Source organism: Haemaphysalis longicornis, unplaced genomic scaffold (genome assembly GCF_048455015.1).
Source record: "Haemaphysalis longicornis isolate Haplotype H1 unplaced genomic scaffold, Haemaphysalis longicornis Haplotype H1 scaffold_7, whole genome shotgun sequence".
NCBI lineage: Eukaryota > Metazoa > Arthropoda > Arachnida > Ixodida > Ixodidae > Haemaphysalis > Haemaphysalis longicornis.
Genome location: NW_027526422.1, coordinates 41,848,476 through 41,872,777, shown reverse-complemented (window position 1 = coordinate 41,872,777; position 24,302 = coordinate 41,848,476). Strand labels below are relative to the sequence as shown.

Sequence of the window (24,302 nt, the reverse complement as noted above, 5' to 3'; positions counted from 1 at the left end):
GTCACATTAGTGCTGTGGCTGACCCATTCCTCATGCTCATGTCTATTTATTAGATATCTGATTTTACTTGCACAAGTATGGCTTGTATATGCTTAAAGGAGCCATGAAGACAAAATACGAGTTTGTTTTATGCGGAAGATTTCGTGTTTTATAGTGTCCCCAGCGCTTGCGCGGCAGCAAATGATGCCGTATTCACTGAGAAATTAATCAATTTAGGTTAAAATTTTGATTCTCCTGCCAAATCGTGTGTTTTGGTGACGACTACAATGAAGTCATAACGGCGCGTATGCAAACGACCTTCCAGTGCGCCATGCGGCTTGCAGGCTTGCTTGCCGTCAAACCTTCCAGATGGCTCTAGCAGGCTCAGCACTACAGCTTTGCTTTTTTCTTTTTTTACCGTATTTACACCTGGCTTGTTTTTGTTACGGTAGAAAGTAATCACTTCCTGAAACATGGGGTATGCTTGACAAACAGGGTCACGTAAGGCAACGTCGCTTGCGCCAATCGGCCAGCGTCGTATAAAACAACTCCAAGGCGCCGGACTGCTGTGCAGCTAAAACAAGCATAGTGCACCCAGTACCAACAGCAGCGCGCATCGGTACCTCTATGTTTACGGGTATTTTCATAACTTTTGTTGTTTACCGCACCAGTCTTGCTGCTGTAAAATGGATATACATTACATTTAGACGCAAACAGCTCGTTCGCAAGCTTATAAGCTCTGCCTAATTTGCGTTTGCTTTTGCCGGCCTCCGCCAATCGTTGAGCAGGCTGGTATTACATCATAGATTCTGTTGCGGGAAATGAGCTAGTGGGTCGCATGGCCATTCCCTTTTTTCCTAATTATATAGCTTACCGTATTTATTCGAATCTAAGCCGATAGTTTTTTTGAAATACTGATATATCAAACTCCAGGGTCGGCTTGGATTCGAGGATTTTGAAATACGCGCCAATTTCCAAGTGAAGTGGCACGCCATGGATGTGGCGCGCAGCTAGCACCAGAGTTACTGGATATAGACAGTTGCGAAACTCCCCATAGGCCCCATGTATCGAAAGCCGGTCTTCGGTTGCCCCCCTGCGCCGGGGCAAGCACGGGGCAAGTTGACTAGCCTGTCGTCTGTCAGCAGGACGTTGAAGCAGTACTCAAGTGCTTGCGGCTGCTGCCGTAAGTCATAAAAAGAAAAGCCGTAAAAACACAAGTAAAATTTACGTAATTATTGTGTTTTAATTTAAAAAGCAATCTTTATTTTACAGAAGAATTTTGAATAATAATAGTTTAGCGAAGTTCCGTTTTTATCTCCTAGGTGCCGCGCGCGTCGACTTGCCCCTCAGCTTCCACGGAGTGGGGAAGCTAGCGCCGCCCGGATTCTGAAGCGGAGTTTCGCAACTGTTTATATTGAGTAACTCTGGCTAGCACCACCCAGAAAAGAAAGTGTTGTAGCCATTACTAGACGAGCCAGTAGCCACTTAAGGGCCATAGGCCGCCATTTTGAATTGTGCTGACCTGGTGTTGACAGTGGCCTGCGTGCGGTGTGGCGTTTGGTTATGACAGCACAAAAAGAAGCGGTGCCGCTTTTAAAAGAAAAGTTGTTTTAGCTGCGGAGTTGTCGTCGAACGTTCAAGCCGGGCGGGACTTCGGCGTGGATGAAAAAAGCCGCCCGCATCTTCCCACGGGGGGAACTCGAGTAAATGCGTTGCATCTACTCAAGTCAAGCAAAGCGTCACGCCAAGCGAAAGCCAAGCAAAGCCGCCCTTGACTGAATTCCGAACGCGCGCTCCGCCGCTTATATACGTTGAGGGGACTGCGTAAGCCGGTCCCAGTCGACGACGTGGGCGTACTTGTAAAGCGCCGTGGACTCTAGGTGTTTGAGCCAAGCGCGGATGTTGCTTCGCCGGAGAACGGCACACCGGTTATATGCGCAGCGCTCCCGAAGGAGAGGAAACCGCGGAAGAGAGAGTACTGCACATGCGCCGGCCCCAGCGCGTCTGCTGCGGTTATGACGCAACGTGCCGCGGCTATGACGCAACACAATCCAACACAATCCACTTCAATCCAATCCAATCCAAGCCAATCCAATCGAATCGAATCCAATCCAATGCCCCTCGTGAGAGAGTTCGAATCCAATCCAATGCCCCTCGCGAGAAAGTGTTCGCTATCGCCTCGACTCGACGCGCATGCGCAGTGAGCGTGCGGACTACGGACGCCAACGCGGGTGACATCGTGAGTTACTGAAATGCTCTGCATTTAAAAAATGTCCGTCGTTGGAGGACGCAACGGGAGAGGATATTTGCGTGCGCCGCAACGAGGTTGGCAATCACCGGACCACGAGAATGCCGTCACCATGAAATGGAGATGGCATTGGCTGACTTCGTTCAGACGCAGCGAGCAGCTGCCCTTCCAGTAACGACGGAAGTGCTCCAGGCAAAAGCAAGGGAGCTTTTAAGGGAACGAGGCTTATCGCGGGCACACTTCAAAGCCAGTCGGGGCTGGCTACAGAAATTCATGAAGCACTTCAGCTTTAGCCTCCGTCGTCGAACCTCAATCGTCCAGAAGTTGCCCGGTGATTTTGAAGAGAAACTGATTGAGTTCCAGCCCCGCATCTTCATGTTCAATAAACGTGTTTTTTTTTTTGTGAACGCTGACCTCGCCTTTTTGTTCGGCCTACATTCGAGGTAAGTTTTTTTTTTTTTTTTTTTTTTTTTTCGCGCCTTCGGACTTTCGGGGGTCGGCTTAGAATCGGGGCCGGCCTAGATTCGAATAAATACGGTATTTGAGCGAAGTTTACGTTACAAATGGTGTCGGTATGATTCTAATGAGGCAATCTTTTGAATGAACCAAACTTGTCTTTTGTCTTCATGGCTCCTTTAATAAACACCCGCCAAATTCAAAAGCTAAATCAGACAATTACATTGCATTAGAGAGCGTTGTAATGGCTCTAATTCCATTTCAATGATCTGCAAGAACACGAAAACGACAGGCTCCTCAGATGCATAAAAATGGTGATGATGATAAGGATATAAGCCAGAGTTACTAGTTTCATAGAAATCTGTATAACAAAAGCTTTTGGCCGGTATTGATGCGAGGCCAGAAGTGCCACACTTCCATGCAGCTATAGACTTAACCTTAATTAAGGCTCCACCATACACATTTTCCCAGTTAAACAAACAAGCAAACAAACAAAGAAAAAACCTTGGCTCTAATTTATGCTGTGAAGGTGGTTGAATAGCAAAGCTGTGGGTATTGCCTGTAACGATTGCTCAACAAACATCAAATGATTGACCAATGACAAGTAAATGCAGCTTACCAAAGCTTAAATCGTATTGCCATTTCTGCACAGTCTTCACCACTACTAATACTGAGATCGCTTTTGAGGAGTCCTCACTATGCATTTCCTTCACATAGCAATGTCACAACACCAATGAAATACCTTACCAAGCAGGTTCTGGGGTGCTATTTTATATATAGAAGTGTACTGACATTACGTCATACGTTGTATACTACGCTATTGCAAGATGCAATTTGGTTACACAGTAAACTCGTGATAATTTAAACCTGGATAATTGAACAAATTTTGAAATTTTGGTTGGCCCGCCATGTTTTCAATGTACAGTGTGTTGCAACGGTAATTGGAACACTTTAAAAATTTTTCCTGAGCGAATCACCGCTCTGTTCACGCTCAAACTTCACACGAAGGTCACATTTTGTGGTCTATTTTGTTTGACACCGAGAACAACGACGGTACTTACCTGTTTATCCTGAAAATAAATAAAAACGATTTTCGCCTATGGGAAAATGGCGCCGATTTGGACGTGCGAGCCCGAAAACCGGGTTTTCTGATCATCTGTTAGCTCATTTCTAGGTGCATTTTCTGATCGTCTGCTGCACCATTTGGCTCCGTACGTGAATCCCAAACACGCGTTTCACTCTGCAGGTGGTTCCGTCGTCCCAGCATCAACTTGCACTGGCTCGCACGTCCAAATCAGCTGCCATTTTCCCATAGGCGAAAATCGCTTTTATTTATTTTCAGAATACACAGGTAAGTACCATCGTTGCTCCCGGTATCAAACAAAATAGACCACAAATTGCGACCTTCGTGGCAAGTTTCAGCGCGAACAAAGCGGCGGTTCGCTCAGGAAAAAATTTTAAAGTGTTCCAATTATCGTCGCAACACCCTGTATTTTAAGGTCAATGTATTTTAAGGCCAATTTTTCAATGTATTTCAATGTATTTTAAATTTGGTCAATTTGTACTTCTCGCTTGTCCACGCCAGGAAATATCTGCTGCCTTTACTACTTCTGGCTGCACATTTGCATCCTTATTTCACTAAAACTCACAAGTAAAGCCAATTACGTGTCAAAGCGAAACTGCGCACACCAACAACACTGAACTGGCTGTGCTTGCTGGCATCAAAAACTTCCTTTTGAACTGTCTCATGCAAAGCTAAAGCAGTCATCCTTTTGTGACTCCACCCCCCCCCCCCCCCCCCCCCCGAAGTGTGAATAGCCCTGCAGTATTGTGTGCGAAACTGCGTCTCCACCGATCAAGCAGTAACCATAAAAATTCCACTCCATTGATGCCGCCGGTCAACAACCCTTCTCCTGGCTCCGCTGCTTGCCCCCCACCCTCTCCGCCGGACGACCAATCCGTATTTCCCTCCCCTACGTTAAAGGGACGAGTGAAACATAATCCCGCATTCTTGGCAAAGGCCACAAGCCAGGGTCAACACTTGTACAGCTTATACACCGACCAAAAGAGCGTCGCCAAAGGAAAAAGCCCCAGGGGTTGTCTACAAGATTCCTTGTGCACAGTGCCCCACTAGTTACGTTGGCGAGACCCGGAATTTCCCAGAACGCCTCCGACAGTCCAAAAATGACATTTGCAAGTCTGACATTCCACACAGTGCATCGGCCCAACACTGTGAAAAAGCTGACCATGGGATTGACTTCGACGGTGCGCAGGTGACTGGCACCGAAACAAAATTACTCGCAAAGAATACTCCTCAAGTCCTGGCACATACAACAGACCCGGGGAGGTCTGAATAGATCTCTAGGAGTCCTTCCCACCATTTAACCCTTCGAGGGTCCCGACCTTACATGTACGGCATCGGCAAACACTTTCAAAATGGTCAATGACGTACATGTACGGCATTGCTTGTATCTTTAAAAAGCGCGCCTTTTTCGCCAACTTCTCTTGCTTGGCATCTGCTGCCACACTTCGGAAATACGTCAGATTTTTTTTCTTGCGCCGATGGCTCTTCCTTTTACTTTTTTATAATTTACTTCAGCGGCGCGCCAGCTAATGCTTGCGCATCCGCTAACGAGGGGGTGCGCTGGGTATCGCCCACCGGGCGCCTGGGCGCCTCTCGCTTCTTGCGCCTGCCACAGACCAAGGTCGCCTGCGAAACTGATGAGGCTCTTTTCTCCCTTTTTTTTGTATTTTATGGGCGGTGCGCCGTCTGTCGCTCCCGCACTTGGCCACGCGCACCCGCGTGCACGCAGCGGCTGGTTTTGGTATCGTCCTCCGGCGCTTCCCACTTTTTGCGCCCGTGAAACTGATGTCTATCTGATTTTGATTCACTCAAAAGGTGCCGGCTTGTTACTCTCTCGCTTTTACTTGGAATTTTTCTTGTGTTACTCATGAATAAACCACATATATGTAACAACACAAACAATTTTTTTCACTTTATGGTCACCCTAAAAAAATTACGATAATTTTATCTCGAAATAGGTTCATCCGAAGAATTTAAATCAGCAATAAAAAAAATCGACCCTGTGGGGTTGCATTTGGCAAAAAAATTCTACCCTCAAAGGGTTAAGCCCATGGCCTCCAACGCGCAAGGCAGGATAGAAGCAAAAGAAAAAGAAAAAGAAGCCACCCTCTGTAGGTAACTGCTGCTTGTGGTCAAAAACAGTCACCCCTGATGAAAGAGTCAAGTAGGCTCCAAAATGTTAGGATCGCTTTTAATAAACACCCTTGGTTGGTGCATTTGCCTCTTCCTCATGTATCCTTAATTGCATGGTTGCATATCCTTGTCGTTTTAACTACCTACGGGAAAGATCCTAATAAGTTCTGAAATAAAGGGGCAACATCAGTAAAATCACCGACTGTCAACTGCACTGGACAAGCCTGGAACACTGTTTCAGGAACATAATAGGTTTGCCTACGCTATTCATCCCTGCTTAGAAAAATTTGTTTTCCTGCCGCATGAGGCCACAAACCCAATGTGACAATGATCCTTGAAGACAAACATGGGACAGTTCCCAAATTTTTAAGAGCCCTCTAAGATAGTGCAGATTTTGTGAATAAAAAATTAGCAAGACAACAGAATGTGATGGTAAGTGATGAGCACGCACACACTAACTGTATAAACCTGTCTGGCACAACAGGTACACAGCTTTGTAGTGCGTCGTCCCTCCCTCCATTCTGTTTTTTATATATTGTACTTTTATGCACAACTATTCCAAACTTCTTGGTATGCTATTCGTTGAGGATGAGGTCTTGCCTCGCCCTTTTCTTCTTTCATGCTCAAACCCTACTTGTATGTACTACTGAGGAGAACCGATCCAGCCTCAACACGAAACCTGACCATAGATTTTGCACTTCAAATTATAAAGCAGAACTCAGGGGTGAGACAGCCGAAAGAGATTTGGGAGCAGTTTTCGGAGCAGCAAAATCTCGATTTTGGAGCAGAAGAAGCTTGATCTGGAGCAGGTAGGGACATTTAATACATCGTCTTGTGAGGTTAAAAAATCATAATTTCAGCAATTTGAAGGGTCAAGTACACATTCCAGTCAGTTTTGAATACACGTACACTGAAACAGCCTTACGCGAAAGAATTTTTAAAGAGTATCACAAAGTTCTAACTGCACTACCTTTTTCCTAACTGGTGAGATTGTGTTGTGGCTGTACGCAACACTGACAACAAAACTGCCGTTAACATTATCAAATTTAAGGACTCTGCAATTGTGGCGTGTTTTTTTACCGTTTCAATGCTAAAATTATTATTTTTGTAATCCCAGGCTGCGTTGTACGAACGAGTGTAGTCACGGCAACAGTTGAGCAACTTCGAGCTAACGGTCGCATGCCTGCCCGTTGCAGTCCGTGGGGCGCACGTCCACCCGGTGATCATTTGAGTAGCGTTACTGTTTAGCCACCTAGTTTTGGGAATTAAATTTCACTTCGCATACATCAAGTGTTATTAGTCGCGTACTATGGCAACCATGCAGTCCTGCAGCTATTGGGCGCTGCCTGGACAGGTCACGGCGCCGCAGCGCAGCCCGCAACTTTCGTGGCGACCGTTCCCTCCCGGACCGAGGCTCGCGATCGCGCTTCGAAGCTCGGCAACACCTCAGCATTTTATAACACCACAACGAGCCAAAAAGTTCAATTCACGAACCCGATTATAGACGCACGCACCGCGTTTCGCACCCAAGGACAAACCACGCCGAAGTCGTAGGCCCCACATTTCAAAACTTTTTTTACGAGCCGCGCAACTTCTCGTAATCTCGCACCAATCTCAAACCATATCCCCGCGTTAACGTCACTGTTCAGAGCCACAATTGATAGAATGAATAGACTGGAACCCAGCTGATAGCATAAAATAAACCAGGGAAAATATCGGCGATGCGCAGTGAGCGCGTGAAGTAGGCAGTAGCAGGCAGATCAGGCGGCGGCCATGTTTGTAGCCACAGCGATGCCTAATCGGGAAGGCCGTTTACCCGGACAGAAAGCCAATCATGTTTTAGAAACTATCGTTTGCTTCATTTCTTCAGTCTTTCTATTTTTGTCATTTCTGTGTTTGCAATTGACCGCCAATAAAAGCGGTCACTGGGACGCGGGAGGCTTTCGTCCCCACCGGAACTGACATGAGCATCAAAATCCGTGCCTTTCAGGCTCTTTTGGAGCAGTTTGGCGCAATTTTCGCAATTTTCATGCTTTTGGAGCAGCTTGGCGCAGGAAAATGGAATTGTATCAAAAAGGCGCAATATGCGCAGCTGTCTCACCCCTGAGAACTGAGTGTTGTCCTCAGAAGTTGAGGTTTGTGGAGGTACACCCAAGAGCAGAAGTTTACAGACCACGAAAGCAGCAATTTTGAGCCATTTCTTTAGTTCATTAGTTCAGTACTTGCATGCATTCGACAGTTTGTCGGGCTGCTATAGGAAGAGAAATAACCTAGAATTGCCATTACCCTAGTCCGTAAACTTTTGATCGCGGCTGTACATGATGCGTCCCAACTTGCACATAAGTACTGTATTTATTGGATTATAAGGCGGTCACGATTACAAGGCGAGGGTGCAATTTGGAGAGCCCCCCCCCCCCCCCCCCCCAAAAAAAATAAGGCGAGGTATGACTTTGAGACCACAAATTTTGGAGGGAGGGAGGGAGGGAGGGAGGAGAGAGAGAGAGAGAGAGAGAGAGAGAGAGAGAGAGAGAGAGAGAGAGAGAGAGAGAGAGAGAGAGAGAGAGAGAGAGAGAGAGAGAGAGAGAGAGAGAGAGAGAGAGAGAGAGAGAGAGAACCTCGTCCTATATTTGAATAAATACGGTGTGCGTGAACACTGCATGACGAAAATCTTGGGGCAATGCATTAGCATCTTGAAGAAAGCAGCCTTTAGCTTGTAACAACCCCCCTCCACAGATGCCGGCCAGAGTGAAGTGCGTACCTTGGCGATGAAGGGGTTGTTGGCCAGATAGGCGGAGACGAATCCGATGGCGTGCTTGCGGACCACGCTGGACCGGTCGAGCAGGCGGTTGGCGACAGCCGAGAGCAGCGTCTGCTGCCGGTCCAGCGGGATCAGGTTCCGGTGGCACATCTCCTGCCACAGCTGCAGCACTTTGCTGCGCACAAAGGCGTTCTCGTCCAACATGTGGTCCTGGGGAGGGGAGAGAGCAGCAGCAGGAGGAAAAGAGCCACCAGTGAAATTTGTGTTTCTTTTTTTTTCCCACCTACTTTGATTTAGTAGCAAGATGGTGCTGGGAAAACGATAGAGCATCTCATAGGGTTGGCTGCCAGTTTATATTGCCCGGAGCCATTCCTCATCTTTGCAGCATTCAGTATACAGTCAAATCTCGTCACTTCGAATCCCACATTAACAAATTTCTCAAATTTACGAACATTTTCAAAATCCCCGCCAGACTGCCTATATTTTCGATGTAAAAATATTTCAGAACTACGAATTTTAGTATGGCGCATATTTCGGAGTAACGCGTGTAATTCATTTTCTCCTTTATAGTCGAGTAACATCAGCATTACGAATTCAGGTAAAGTAGCGCCGAAACTCGGGCGTGAAACGGAACCCGCCATTTCTGTGTGTGTTTCCCAAAGTGCAGAAGCCTAGCCAGTGTAGCTGCCTTTGCTTTGGGTGTCAGTCGGTGGCCGGTCGGTGGGTCGGTCGTTGTTCGCGGTATTCACGCATGCGGGCAGGTACTCTTTGTTGACAGTGATCTTGCTGCGGAGTTTGTGCGAGATCCAACGATGAATGCAGGTAGCAGTACAGCCAAGAAGCAAAAGCAATCATCGTCGCGACACGAACAAAGACGTGTGTGGGTCACGGAACACAGAAGAACATGAGATAATGCCGAAAATTAATGTTTTAGTGCACATGAACAAAGTCCACACTTTCATCGCTCGGTGCAACTATGTACCTGATGAGTCCGTCGTGCGTGCTGCACTTGCCAGAAGAAAATAAGTGATTTTTTTGAATAAATCTGCTCTGAAGTGAGTGCAACATTTTTATTTTAGAGTTTGCTTGTCTGCACACACGCATACTGCCAAGGTACGTCATTTTTCCTTCTAGGTTTGAGCACTGGCTTATAACCGCAAGTTTTCCATTACAGTGTATTTCAAAATAACGAACGATTTTGGGTGGTCGCGTGTGATTTGTTATATCAAGATTTGACTGTAATGGCCAACCAGAGTGGAGTAGCAAAATGAGGAAGGGACCAACCTCGAGGTGCTCCAGGAGTGTGTCCCTGAGCTCCTTTTCCTTGTCATCCAGGCCCTCTTTACTGAGGACCACGAGAACCAGCTTGCAGAAGACGGTCAGGACACCGTTCCGGATCGCATAGCTCTGCGAAAGCGCAAGCGTCACCACACTGCTGCCTCCGAGAAAGGTTACAGCAGCTCACAGCATTCTAGACCACTCAGGGAAGAAAGGTGCATTTGCTGTCGCCTAATTGGCTGCTGTGCATTGGCTGCTGTGCATTTAGTCACCTAACGCTTCAAGTAGGTAGATTCTCCTGATATGAACTCACGATCTGCATGGTGTGAATGTCATCATGACAGTAAACAACTATGTACAGCAAACAAAAGGCTGTTTATGATACCTGTAGTACTGGAATGTCCCCAACTTCCATTCGGATGTTAGCTTTTGAAGATCAGCTCCCCACAGTGGTCACTCAGAAAGAATTTATGTTGCAGCACTGACATACTAATCTTGCTTGCAAGGCGCGCAGAACGCAGCCTAATACACATTTATTTAGGCGATGAAACTATTTTTTACGCCATTTAACTAATTGAGCAAGGGCGCCAGATTTTTTCTACTCCTAGGCATGAATGTAGATTGTCACTATAATTAGATCAACAGGAAGGCATCGGAGATCTAGATGTTATGCTTGACAAAAAGCACAGCTAAATAAGTCAAGCAAAGGGGGGTCATCAAGTGTACTGAAGATATCTTCTCAGAAATCATTTGAAACTCTAGGAAACTGGATAGCCATAGAATGTGTGAAATAAGTGATTTTATTTATCCCTGGCTTTTGTTTGGTAGCAGGCAAGCTCACCTATCCTGTGGTATCTTGTCCTGTGTGGTCTCTTTTTATTGTCCCATTTGTACCGCGCTACTTAACCATGTTTCAAAGCTCACCTAGATTATGCTTCACTGTATGTAACGCTATCCTATTTGTTGGCTGAAAGTGGTGGCTGCTAGCATGTATCAGCCACTGATTAAATCTGGTTACCGGGAGAGCAGATGGTCAAGGCTGTTACATTTGAGCAACCCCCTTGAAGCATGCACTGGTAGTAACACTTACGTTCGCATAGTAAGTCTTCGTAGACTGTCAGAGATAAGCAGAGCAGTTTTACAACAGTGAGAACAATTACTCTTGGTGACACTTTTGCCTCGAAAAGGAGTTGCTGCCAAGAACACTTTTGTTCCAATGCATTGAAACACACCTGTCCTGCTGTAGTATCATGAACCTAGCATCACTTGCCTCAATAGCAACAGTTTTGCTCAAGCTCCCTGTGGGAAGCTTTGCTTTAAACTGGAGTCACCTTAGGTGAAAATCAACATAAACACACGGTTAGACTAATCACATGACATTCCACTTTATCTCTCCCTAAGTTGCCTCAAAGAATGGAATGCAGAAAACTGAACTGATAACAAGGAGAAATAGGGCAGAGAAAAGGAGACCAGCTCAAAGGAAATTCGTGGTGGACAGAGGGTGAACTAGACGCACCTTGACATTGAGCAGGTCAACAAGGAGGCTGACCGACTTCATGACCGTCTCAGGCATGTGCTCGGTAAGCTCGACAAAGAACGAGGCGACGTTACGCAGGCCACCACAGTCCTGGGCTGTCTCCAGCGAATCCAGACGGCACAGCTCTCTGCACACAAAGAAGAGATTTGTCTGGACACTGAAACAACCACTGCCCACATTGGAGTTCCTGGCCATGCTAGCACGGTTACTTTCCCCGAGGCTAACACTAGATGTAAGTATAGTTACCAGGCGTCTCAATTCGAGCAGGACTCCAAGAACTTAGCAAGCCAAGTCCACCTTCGGTCCCATCCATTAGCCTCAACCAATGGATGTGGGCGATGACATTGTGTTTAAAAATGCGAACAGGGATCTCATGCGACAGGGACGACAAATAGCACCCTCATATGTGCACATTTTGCAGTACGGTTACCACAGGTAGGAAACAGAGTGATGAGTGGCATTTGTATGTTGAGTACACACTGGTAAGACAACATACAGATGCTTTCTACTGTCAAGTAAGAGGGGAGTGTCATCACCAAAGTCTCCCTCGTGTCGCGATCTAAAAAGGGACTTATCATTCCACTTCTCACAGCCAGCACCTGTAGTTTCAAATCTGTTGTGAATCTGTATTGGTAATAAAACTGAACTGAGGTAAAACTGTCGGCCTTTTACCAGGAATTGTTGCGAGTCAAATGGGGAACTTCAATCGCACCCACACACAGGGCACTCCAATGCCCTGGTATTCAATTGGTGGGTCGAACCATCTCGACCTCTGCACTGCTGTTTAATGCCTCGCTCCAAAGTTATGGTTTGGTCTACGGTAACCTCTACGCAGCATTTTTGGTTGCACGTGCAATAAACCCTACCCGTGATGTTACACCCTGCCGCCTTCTGCTGCTTTAGCCTGTCTCCATGAAAAATGAACCCGCCACAGTCAGCACTTGCACGACATGTTTGCCGAGTGCGGACAACTGTGGGGTGGAATTGACCAGTTTAAATCCGTCACACAATACAAGGCTGCTCGTGAACCTGTCATCGATGTTGTGTGGAGCATACCCAAAAATGAAGGAAGCAATTTCATTTCACTGCCTGTTAGCAACCCCACTTAGACAGCAGATTCCCTCTCTCTTGGACTCAATCAATCTGGTTAGCAGAGGTTTTTGAAAAGGCTCTTATAGTAGAACGTTTCTTCAATATAAGAAGATAAAATAAATTAGCCCGTCCCAAACTGCTTGCCGTCTATTTAGACATGACTCCTTTAGCCACTGCGACTGTAGCTTAACAGTTTGGAGCCAGTTTGTAGCTTAACAGAATGGAGCCAAAGCTCCATTCTTGCTGCACTAGGATGCAACACATATCAAGGCGGCAAGCAGCATCACATGGCTCGCATGCTACGTCCCCAACCAGCTGTACCATGCCAGGACAAAGGCTACTCGCCAAAAAGAAAACTGCAAAGGCAGACGAGATGAATGAAGAGATGAGCCCAACCTGATGCAGTCTCCCACGGCGCCCTTCACGCCATACTTTTCCGAAAAGACCCGCAGGGTGTCGGCAAGAAATGCAGCCACGTGTTCCTGCGCCTGCACCACCTGCACAATCTTCATGACGCAACCTGCGTAGCACGACACCATTGGGGATGGGGGTGGTGTGGGGCAGTTGGATGCACTAGCACGCAGGCAATCTCCTAGGTGCAATGGCAATGTCCTCCACAGGGTTAATAGCGCCACAATTGAACACTATCCAAGATGGCATGCATCTTGATGATGATGGCAGAGGTGTTTATAATGAGCATCTGAATAGGGCATTTGTGAGCTGAAGTCTAGCGCCGGGGCTACAAGGCATGCCCTGGTGAAGGGCCACAGATTAATTTATAACCCAGGGGGGATTTTCAATGTGCATCAAGATCATACACACAAGATGCGTGCACCTCAGGCAGCGAAGCAACAGATCCTGCTGGGTATCCCATTTCTCCACGGTCATTTAATGGCTTTCCCAATAGTGTTTAGCAAAAGGTTACAATTACAAGCAAACACTGATTTCACCTTTTGAAGTATCTTTTAGGAACTAACTCAGTGGCATGGTGAATACAGAAAAAACAGGTCATAAAACACCGCAACCTGAAAGCTTAGATATGTGAACTGGCCCCACAAAGTAAAGAATGTCCACCATAGGCTCTCCAGCCAGTTGGCGAGATTTGTATTTGTTACCGAGGGCACACAAAACGAAACTGCAGTGTCAGTTGAAATGGTCCCTGACGGCGGTTCCTTCCCACTGTGGCACTGTTGATGAGCAGACAAAGGCAACTAAGTTTGGGCTCACCAATGGAATAGCTGTGCCTCTTGCAGCTCAGCCCAATCACTATGGTGAAGGCGTCTTTGATGAAGGCAGACTTGGCATTGCTCGGATCTTCTATCAACCTGAAGAAGCAGTCTGCCACAAGGCTGGAAACAAGAACAGGAAAGCGACGAAAATGAACATTTCTTTTTTAAAGGCTTCCCCACTCGTGATGGAACAGCAACCATGAATCTAGGCAGTGAAGACAGTTCCCCATGGCATGCAACACTTTCTGGCATACTGCTGTAAGTTAAATATATTAGGAGAAGCATCCACGACATTCAAAACGATGACTGTGTTAGGCCATCAGTACCTGCAACTAACAAAGTCACCATGCCTTTTTTCTTCATAATAGCACTGAACCAACCAACAAAAGGCGTGTTCGTCTTTCAGGTAAAATTCTGGCACGTGGTAGGTTTTTTTTTTTCTTTTGACAAAAACAAATACAAGCATGCTCGCATACTTAAAAGAACACTAACACAAAAATTTTGTGTTCCTTTTTTATTGGTGTTATCGATGCTTAATGGCCTGGCAAACCCGAAACAGCACTTTATGTACTCGAGAGCGGGATAATTATTTTTATTGAATGGCCTGAAAATTGTTTGTTTCAGTTTCCCATGCTTCGAGCCCGGAGGGCACATACAACAACCATGGTATGACGTCACCATTTTGAGCGGACATCAAAACACTGTGGAGGTCGGTGGACGCCTCCTTTCGACTGCCCCGCCGCTGCAGCTGAGTTGCCTGGAGGCGTTAAGCCTACTATTGTGGCAGAAATTTGATGACCGCTTTCAATAAAAGTCCCGATGGCGATTTCTATTGTGATTCTGGGCTATATTATCGACTCTTTTCCCATGTGTAGAACTTTAGTATTTGTGGCAAGAGTGCCTTTCTGGTAGATCTGGCAACGTGCATCAGTTCGTGAATGCACCAGCACCCGGACACCACTCGCCAGTTCGCGAGAGTAAAGTGACGTCCCGAGTTTCTGGCGAGCGGTGGAGGCACACAGCTACATCACTTTTTTCCCCCTACCACGAGCTGACGTCACGATGGTGTGCATTTGCTGCGAGCAGCTACACATGCTGTTCCGTCGGCGCGATAAGCGAGATCAAATTGAAATATGTTCCACGCGTTGCAAGCCGCTCATATTTCAGCCAGGGCATTCTGTTGAGTAAGGGAAGCAAACTGTGTAATATTATTAACACTGAAATCTTGAGTCAGTACCCATTTAAAGAAGCTACGAGGGCATAGATTTACAGACGCAGCTTGGACATACTAAGCAACAACACTAGACTCCCCTTGTGAATAGTGGTGGAGCTTGTAAGGCAGCCGTAATAAATGGACATACTTAACGAACTCCTCTTCAACCGGCTGCGGCGACCAGAGGCACTGCAGCGGCAGCTCGTAGATGTTCTTCAGGCACTGCACAGCCTTCTGCTTCTGGTTCCCCCACTCGAGGAACTTCATGTTGTTGGCCAGTGCCTTCTTGCGACCCTGCAATGAAGGCGAGACAAAGCGCAGTGATGGCACTCTGGCCAGCACGAGAGTCGCAAGTCTGCGCACGAGTTTTCCAGTGTTTCTTGATATTGTTAGGAGCAAGTAGTGCTACGGAGCACGGAGAGATGGCGCTAGGTGTTCAGGGAAGTGGGCGAAGCGGGACGCTAGGGTGAGGAGTGGGGGAACGGTGTGGGGCCGAGGAGCGGTGCGGAATAAAGAGTGGACAGTCGGTCAGGATTTGGTGTGTGTGTGCGTTCGCTCCGAACCCTGACAACGTAATGACAATGGCTCATCAGAAGCTTGTCAAACCAATGAGTGCCTTACACAGCACCAAAAACAACCGATTTTTTCGTGGTCACGAAAGTGTTAAACCCTACAATCAATCAATCAATCAATCAGAGTTTGTCCAGCCACCCCTCAGAACACCCCTCATGCTGCAATATCAATATTCCTCGCTCACGAGGCTAATTATGTCATTTGAATTTTTTTTTGTGCTTGAAGCTACTGCCTACCCCTTTCCAAGAAATGATTGATTAACATGTGACTGCGGGGTTCACAATTTATGCTGCACAACCTTAATTAGCAGCTGCCTTTTTTGGGGATAGAGAGAGAGAGAGAGAAGTGATTGGATGGAAGAAAGGAAAGGAACGTGCACTGGGGATATTATTGAGCTCAGTAGGGAGCTCACCTGCATACAACCCAGTGCGGTGGGGAGGGGAAGAGGGGATAAAAGACTTGGGAGGAGGCTAGGGGTGGAATAGAAAAAGTGTGAGAGAGAAAGACAGGAAGAAAGGAGAGAGAGAGAGAAAGAGAGAAGAAAAAAAAGAAAAGAGGGGGGGGGGGGGGCACTACATAAGCGACAGCGGCACAAGTGTTCGTTGAGTAGCCTCAGCTACAGGCGCTGGGTTAGTCCAGTGGCCTCGAGGAATAATCCTCCGACATTAGCACACCTTTGCTGTGCCCATTCCTGCATCGCCTGTTGGCCTGCGGCTTTCGGCTTCAGTGAGGTCCATGAGGTGGCAAAGGAGATAGCAGGACATCTTGAGATGATTTTGTGACTGCTTCTTGGCCTGGGGGCTTAGGTTTGCCTCAGCATCCTTCAGCAGTACTGAGAGCTCCGATTCCGCTTGGGAAACACCTGAAAGAAGCATGGAATGGAAAGGACTAAAGCGAAATTTTTTTACACTTAATAAGAGGTTGATCAGTTACAATGGGATATTGATCCGGTAAATAATGCCGACATGAAGATACTCACAGAGAAGGGCAAGGTCGAATGCGTCTTGTATTACCTTCCCGTCAAGAGAATGAAAGGCCCTGAAACATACCGAGCGGCGTGAAGGAACGTAAGCATTTTCAGAAAGCGTACGAATAGGCGGAAGGTTAATGAACGAGGGACAACATACGTGATGACGCTGTAAAGCAGATCGAAGGAATCGACGATGCATTGGATGTCCAGGGACTTTTTCTTTGAGAGGAACCCTGGATGCATAAACAGTGGAACGGCATCGCGATCACACGGGAGAAGTTTTCGAAGGGAGACAACAATAAAAACGAAATGTTCTACAAACCTCGAAGCTGGGCCCCGATTTCCCGAGCTGGCACGACATCCTTGACATAGAACTGTCCAACCTTTTCAGCCCTCAGCAATCCTTCTTTAGACAGCGGCAAGACGTACTCGAAGTCCGCCATGCTTGCAAATCCTGTTCGAACAACCAAAATATTGTGAAAATTTTAAATTTTCACCGTTAGAACAAGCACCAACGTCGTCGTCTTCGCGCACAACTGTTGCCTCAGCTGATGGCTTGGCGGGCTCGCGACATATGTAACAGCTTGCAACCTAGACTTCTGAACAATGTTGCAGTACTTAAGCACACATATGACAGCGAAATCACGCCGATTTAAACATTTTTTAATGTGAAAACTTACCGCGCTAATACAAAAAAGCCGCGGAAACGCCGTCCTTGGGAAGAGAAAATAAAGCGCGAAGCGCCTCAAAGCGCCAAACGCCAAACCGGCCAAACCAGGCGATAAATATATTAAGTGATTTATCACAGCTCGGCTTATTTTCTTTAATTGAATCATAATAATTATAAATGTTGTGTGCACAATACAAGAATACCCCTTACGAAAGAGGAGTTTTTATGTAACGCATTTTTGTCCAATCCCAGCTTTTGAAAATGATGGCTGCTGTCCGATACCGGATTTAACCCCCCTCAGAGCGCAAGATGCATTGAAGACATGATTAGTATGTTAAGTGCCGAAATTCATCGCTGGAATATTATTTGTGCGTGTGTGCTGTGTATAGCGTTCTTCCTGGACTTGCTGACAGTGTATGTCTCGACGGCGTTCGTCGTTTTGTGGAGTGGAGTGAATTATTATCTGTACAAGCGGGACGAAAACTTTCGCCACCGTCTATCGATACTAGGCTTAATAAAGCATGACAAACGTGAGCAGCGAAGAAGAAGTGAGCACAACTCGTCGAAACGTGCGGTTTACACGGGGAGTGTCACGCCAACGTCTGGCACGCCGTCGCGCTTAGGCTGTGCGTCCTTCGATTACCTGCGGGTCACGCCTGGGAATAAATTTGACACTCCTTCGCGGGTGCTACAACGCGGCGAGGTCGACAACGGTGAACACAGACTCGTGAGCCCCGTGTTCATGAGTAAAACACCTCTTTTCAACCGGTCGTGCCAAAGTAGTTTTGCATCGGATCATGCGAGGTGAGTGGTTTCATTCGTTGTGGCGGAAAAAAGCTTAGGTGGGACCAACTCGGATTTTGAATGAGGCACATGCCCGCCATAAAAGTTGGACCCCGCCAGAGGATGCGAGAGAGTGTCGCGTCCCGCGCTCTGTCCTTCCGTTGTCTCCAGCTTGGGCTGATATTTGTGAGGGAAGCGACTAACGGGCTTTTTCTTTTTCCCCTGCCTCGGACGTTTGTTGTTTGATGTTTTTGGGAGGCTTGAACAATTTCGTCGCGACCATTTTTCGCTGAACGTGAACGCGTTCTGTTAGCCTCGCTGTTCAAATCACGCGGCTTTAACGTAACGAATGTCACGTAATTTAGAAGACAGATTAGACAAGCTGGTTGTTTACCGCATGTTCGTTTGTACGGACACGCGTTTGCTACTTGTATGCCGAAGGAATTTCGGATGGTGTGCTATGAGAATCTCATTGAATACTGCCTAAGCTAGAAATAGCAATTTTTTACGTTAGTGTAGAACTCGTTCTTCACGTCTAACGGAGCCCAAATGCGAAAATGCCCGTGCGTACGTCATTTCAGCGCACGTTAAAAAACTGCAGGTGACCTAAACTTACCTGCAGGACTTGCCACAGCGAGTTTCACAGGCCAGGTGTCACCTTGGGGCATAGAGACTTCGAAATCGTCTATTTTTCTTTGCCTTTCGGTATCTAAGTGGCAGTGGGTATAATATCGACGAGGAGTACAAAGGAATTTGCCATGAAACCTATTGTCTGAACAATTACCAACCCTGTGTTCAATTGGTATTAAATGGGAAAAAAAACGTAGATGCCACAACAATTGCCGTATTAAGCTGTGTTCAGTTTCATTGACCATTTTAAATGCAACAGTTCTGTCGTTGTTTGTATAAATATATCCACAGAATGTGCATTTGAGCTTTTTTTTTTTTGCCAGGTGCAAAAGCACACGATTACGGCATAGAACTGATATTTCAAGTGTAACCAATATGCATAGAAAACTTGCCGCTAATTCCCTAACGATTGAGCGCTCTTTCGGGGCTAAAATTGAAATACATAAACCATGTGGCTTGCTACTTAACCATTCTTGATGTACTGGATAGAACTGATGGCACAGATCTTATATCTAACACTTTCTGTGTGGCCCCAGCACACCCCAGTTTCCTTGTGTGAATTCTGCACATATCAAATGTGGAGAAACTTTATGTCGCCCCTAAGTGATTCAAGTTTGTCATGTTTTGACGCGTGACTAAACAGCCAATAATTTGACAGAATTGGCATTGTTTTTTGTGTGACGGGTTCCTGTAAGCTTGCAGCGTGCCAGCTTATTGCTAACGATTCTGAAGTGTACTCGAAACGTAGGCACCCAGTGAGTGCCCTTTTAATAAGCTTCCATAGTTTCACACTTGTGGTTGGGTGTTTACCGCAGCCTTTGGAAGTCACTGCCCCCTTAGTATGCAGGTAAAGCGTGCGAAGTTGTCCTCCGCTGTTGGACTTTGTTTCGTCCCTGGCTACCCGTTGCCCGTTTCAGGAAGCCGCAGCTTGACTGGGTGCCCGCTGCCACGCGGAGGCTACCCGCCCAGCAGGAGAAGTACCCTGCGGGTAGCTACCCGGTGGTCTGCCTCAACAAGTCTCCACTGCCGCTGGCCAGGCCCTTTGCCTCTCCCGAGCTGATTGCGCCCGTCAGGGTCAAGATCCTGCCTCTGGCAACATCTCACATACACAACACCTTTAGGTTAGTGGCTGCTTGTGGGCTTTAACTAACATTCACTCATGCGGAATGCGCGAGGTCTTGTGCCGAGTTGTGTGGAGAAGCCTAACATCGGGTCGTCGTTCTTGCGTGTCTGCGCAGCCAGCTGTCAGCGACTTCTGATGCGGACAAGCAAGACCCATGCTCCACAGAAAGTGTCATCCAGGCCCTCAAGGAGAGACGGTCAGTGCAAACGCCTTCCCCACTGCATTTCTCAATCAGTTAGCTCTTGTAAGGTTGGCAGTTCAAGTGCTGTTGTGTAGGACTTTCCGTTTCAGTGGAGTTAATTTGATGGACGAGTGTGGGATTTTAGGCATCTGTTCATTGCCTCAGTGGCCACCATTAGCCCCCTTCGGGATGCTTTGCGCGAAGCTGCACAAGAGCAACTGGAGCTAATAATTCACCTTATTTCACAGCAAGGTGGTGGCATATTTATGATTTTTGGCAATGCTTTCGTTAAAAAGTATCGCGCATTTTCTCAGCTGACGACGCAGTTGCAAGTCAGTTTTTTTCTCAGTAAAAATGGTGTAACTTGGCAAGTTCTTGGGGAGAGGAATACCCTTTCTGCCTACACCTGTCTCCCGCAGCCCCTCACCAGGACGTCTGGCTAGCCTAAAAAGCTGCTTTGTTCTTAGAAATGGTTTAGTTTTGCTCTTCTCGTTGCACTGGTTGCCCTGAGCTTTAATCAGTAGTGAAATGCTACAATCTAACGGGTTCATTGGCATGTGTGCCAGGAGCGTTGTGTGGGGGCACATTGCTGGTGTCGGGTTCTTGTCCACGAGCGGCCAGTCCATTCGCACACGCAGGAAGCGGGCGGCAGCGGCAGCCTACCAGGACAGCCTGGACGCGGCCTGCCACAGCCCGAGCCAGGCACAGAGCAGCAAGCGGCCCCGGCGCGACCCCCTGTGCGCGGTGCCCCTGCCACCGCCTTTCACGCCAGTGGCGACGTCAGTGGGGGGCTTCGGGCCCCCCTACTTGGGCTCGCCCAGCAAGAACGCCGCGTTGGTGCGGCCCCCGATGCCCTCGGGGCTGGGGCCCATGCCCGAGGGGCCCTTCAAGAGGGGACGCCTGCCGTCCTCCTCGAGCCCCCCGGCATCGGGCGGCAAGCGGCACAAGAACAACGCCATCGCCGTCTCGTACTGCTCCAGCAGGAGCATTCGGCTGCAGGTGGGTAGTGTTGTCGTTGAGCTCCACAGCTCCGCATTTCACAGGGGGGTGCTTGGACATTAGTGGTAGTGGTGTCATTCAGCGTTGCACTTGAAGGCTGGAAGCATTCCAGCTTTCCTTCCCATCAGCACTCCATGACTGGCTCTGCATTGCGTCCCATGCAGTGACCCTCACCCATGTGTGCTTGAGCAGTTTTTAAAAAAGCCACCTTCATTATAATCTCTGTCAGGAATTTTGAGTACAGTGTGCCTTCCTGGCAAATTCTGCAACTTATAAAAGAAATTTTGCAGAAATTCAGAGAATTATCTACTAAATAATGCACAGCATTCTTATGCCGCCTGTGTTGAGTGTGAGTTTTTTCCAGCCAAATTTTTCGGTTTTTTTTGAAATCCTGTCCGACCAGTTATCTCCAATTACGCCATTATAGCAATTACAGGTGGAACTTCCGCGAAATCTGCATTTTTGTGGAAATGCAGGGCATTGCATGCTCCTGGCTGTAGGGGTACTCAGCAAAGAATGCTACGCATTAAAACTCTGTGTGGTCTTGTTCATGTGAACACCGCTGATGCAATAGAAAGGCTGCTGTCGTGTGGTAGTGTGCACCTTAGCGTAAAGAGGAAGCTTTTTGCCTGGAGGTGCGCCTACAAGTGGCTTGTGCAGTGGGAGTTGTGTCGAAAGCTCCCACAGTGGCCAAGACATGGGGCTACACGTCTGCAAATTAGGGCACACTGACCGATTTTGTGTTCCAATTACAGCTGGCAAGCATTCATAGTTACAATTCTTTTTTCCTGGAGGAAACCTGTCGTGTTGAGAGAATTTTCAATGCAAGTTGATTCTGTTCAGGCCCGCACATCTCCTTGCCTGCTTTGAGACTCTGTTAAGGTAGTGGGTCATTGCTTCTACCCTGCATACTGTGCCGCTTGTGACTGGAGTCAATCATTGCAGAGGAGCCAGTCTCAGAAGAGAAAAGCCATGCCACCAGACCCATCTCCTTTATCAAAGCTCACTAAGAAGGAAGAGAGGTAGGTCTCCCCAAGGGGTCTCCCTTCGTTCTGTGCCGCACTCTTCGTTTTTCCTTGCTGGCTTTGCGGAGCTGAACAAAAATTGTGCTGCAGTGAGCCTCACGTCCTCCCTTGCAATTTGTGCAGGAAACTTCAAGCGGACGAGGGAGAGGGTTCGGGAGAAAGTGCCGAAGACAGCTCGAAAGAGGTATGGGCTGACTGGAACTGCTCTCAACTTTTAGCTTGCGCAGATTATGCAGCTGCTATACAGCAGCACAATGCCATTTGGCGAAACTGGCGCAAATGGGATGCCAGATGGTGGTGGTTTACCCTGCCTTGAAAAAAAAAAAAAAGGCAGAAACTAAATTTGGGATCTGTTTTGAAGCCGTGAACCTTAAGGGCGGTCTGCCGCACTTCCATAAAATGAAAATGAGTATTATTACCCGTAAAGAAAATTACTGCTATAACTGTGGTGGGCCTTCACAGTAGGTGACCAAACCTGTTGTTGCCTGGTGTACCCTTCAGAAACCAGACCTTGATGTTGGTGGCTTGCCAAAACAAACTACATTCTTTTGTAGTGTGTCTCCTATGAAAGTGCATAAAAGACTATCCAGACGATACTGCCGGCAATTCATCATGTGTGGCGCCTACAGATGCTGTTTTCATGCCGGAAGACAGGTGTTGCGTCTAACATCTCTGGTGATCAAGTTGTTAGCTGGGGAAAGAAAAAAAAAAGGCGATTTCGAAAATAAAGACAAAAGCACACCTAATGAGCAGCTAGCAAATCCTGAAGAAGAAATAGAAAGCGATAAGTTCAGTGTTCTGTCATGTGGGGAAGGTTTTGGGAACAGTGCCTTGCCCAGAAGTTCAACCATGTTCCTGACCAGTAGCGGTTACAAGGAGCACCTACCTGCCTACGAGCCTTGCGTACTTGCCCGATGTAAAAACAGTATTCCCACACTTTACCTCCTTGCAACCCTATGTCGGAAATGGGCAGTATCGAACCGGAGCTTGGTTGGAGGCATCAGTAACATCGTGCTTGGGCTTGTCCATCTCACTCACGCCAGCAAACTGCTTTCCCATGGAACCACGTACAGCTGCGTGGTTCCATGGTGCCGTGGTTCAACTGATCCCGATGTCATGGCATTGCCTGTACTTGATAGAAAGCGGAATGTCTTACAGAACCAAACTCTCTGGTGTTGTGTGTTTGTGTGCCGCAGAACAATGCGCCTTCCGAGGCATCCGAACCATCAACGGAGACACGGGAGACTGACAGCGCAGACACCACGAAGCAAAGAAGCCGCGTCCGGCCCATTGACTGGAGCACCATCCAAAAAAAGGTGTGCCATCATGTGATTCTGGAGCTCTTGTTTCTCTTTCCAAGGCCCCTATTTGGCGCATCGGCGGCAAGTGATGTGTATGCATATGTATTGTTCTTACGTTTTGTAAGCAGCTAAGTTGCTGCCATTCTGCTAGAGTTGCAAGTTCTTTCTTCCCTCCCATCCACAAGGTCCTGCGCATAGCTTTCCCTCTGCCGGCACTCCATAATTTGCAGTCAGCAGTGTTGCACGCCTCTTCGAAGCTGAGAAAACTTTAGCTGCCCTATCTTTAGTTGGAGGAACTGTCCTAAATTTAGTTAGATCTTCCTCCTAGCCTCTTCAAGTCACTGCAGACTAGTATACGCTGTGACCTGCAAGTAAATGGGCACCCCCTAGTAATTCGATGTTAGAAGAGGCCCCTGTGCATGCGTTGCGAGTTTTTTGACGCCACACTTGCAAAGCCATGTTCTTCCCCACAGTGATGGAGGTGTCTGGGTAATAAGGTTGTGTGCATCATAGGCCTAGCTTCTTCATTGACCGACATAAAGAGCGTGCCCCTCTGTGGAACCATGTCATTTCATGTGTAGCTAGAGAACGCGCATTCACAGCTGCGGGAAGAAAAGCAAAGTACTGTTTACCAAATCCCATCCGCGGAAATTCGACATCCACCTCATATGCAGCCATATAGCTACAAAGAAAAGCTGCACAGCTTTCTCAGAAACTTCGCAGTTGAAGAAAAATTCGTCCTGGTCGAAGATTCGAACCCAAGACCACTGCCTATTAAAGTCCCCTCCCCTGACCCCTGTATTTGTATGTGGCTTTTAGGAGGTGCAGCTGCTACTGTGCTTTGTTTCCCAGCATGTAGATGACGCACGAAAAAATCCCCAATTTTGTAATGTGCACCACTCTTGGCACTTGTTTTCTTGCCCCTCTAAATTTTCTAGCTCTGCATGCTGTTACAGAAGTGGTACAAAATGAAAGATGTCATTAATGTTTATTTCTGTGTAGATCGTTTTGTAGTAAAAACAATGGCAGTGTCCTGAATA

At 47.4% G+C, this 24,302-nt stretch overlaps 2 protein-coding genes across 2 annotated transcripts in view; one reads left to right on the top strand and one right to left on the bottom strand.

The window, feature by feature from the left end:
• LOC144145316 (condensin complex subunit 1-like) overlaps positions 1 to 17,374 on the bottom strand; it is a 49,305-nt gene extending 31,931 nt beyond the window's left edge. The window contains exons 1-11 of the mRNA XM_077676882.1: positions 17,231 to 17,374; positions 16,873 to 17,004; positions 16,708 to 16,783; positions 16,560 to 16,618; positions 16,255 to 16,442; positions 15,156 to 15,301; positions 13,793 to 13,914; positions 12,962 to 13,085; positions 11,453 to 11,600; positions 9,943 to 10,065; positions 8,659 to 8,868 (exon numbers count right to left, since the gene is read on the bottom strand). Coding sequence (XP_077533008.1) covers positions 8,659 to 8,868; positions 9,943 to 10,065; positions 11,453 to 11,600; positions 12,962 to 13,085; positions 13,793 to 13,914; positions 15,156 to 15,301; positions 16,255 to 16,442; positions 16,560 to 16,618; positions 16,708 to 16,783; positions 16,873 to 16,993 — 1,317 coding nt within the window. The 5' untranslated portion in view covers positions 16,994 to 17,004; positions 17,231 to 17,374. The remainder of the gene's footprint in view (positions 1 to 8,658; positions 8,869 to 9,942; positions 10,066 to 11,452; positions 11,601 to 12,961; positions 13,086 to 13,792; positions 13,915 to 15,155; positions 15,302 to 16,254; positions 16,443 to 16,559; positions 16,619 to 16,707; positions 16,784 to 16,872; positions 17,005 to 17,230) is intronic.
• Positions 17,375 to 17,471: 97 nt separating this feature from the next.
• The window catches only part of LOC144145317 (uncharacterized), a 12,174-nt gene continuing 5,343 nt past the window's right edge, over positions 17,472 to 24,302 (top strand). The window contains exons 1-7 of the mRNA XM_077676883.1: positions 17,472 to 18,024; positions 19,551 to 19,754; positions 19,872 to 19,952; positions 20,576 to 20,936; positions 21,882 to 21,958; positions 22,085 to 22,145; positions 23,158 to 23,277. Of these exons, the coding sequence (XP_077533009.1) occupies positions 17,543 to 18,024; positions 19,551 to 19,754; positions 19,872 to 19,952; positions 20,576 to 20,936; positions 21,882 to 21,958; positions 22,085 to 22,145; positions 23,158 to 23,277 (1,386 nt within the window). The 5' untranslated portion in view covers positions 17,472 to 17,542. The remainder of the gene's footprint in view (positions 18,025 to 19,550; positions 19,755 to 19,871; positions 19,953 to 20,575; positions 20,937 to 21,881; positions 21,959 to 22,084; positions 22,146 to 23,157; positions 23,278 to 24,302) is intronic.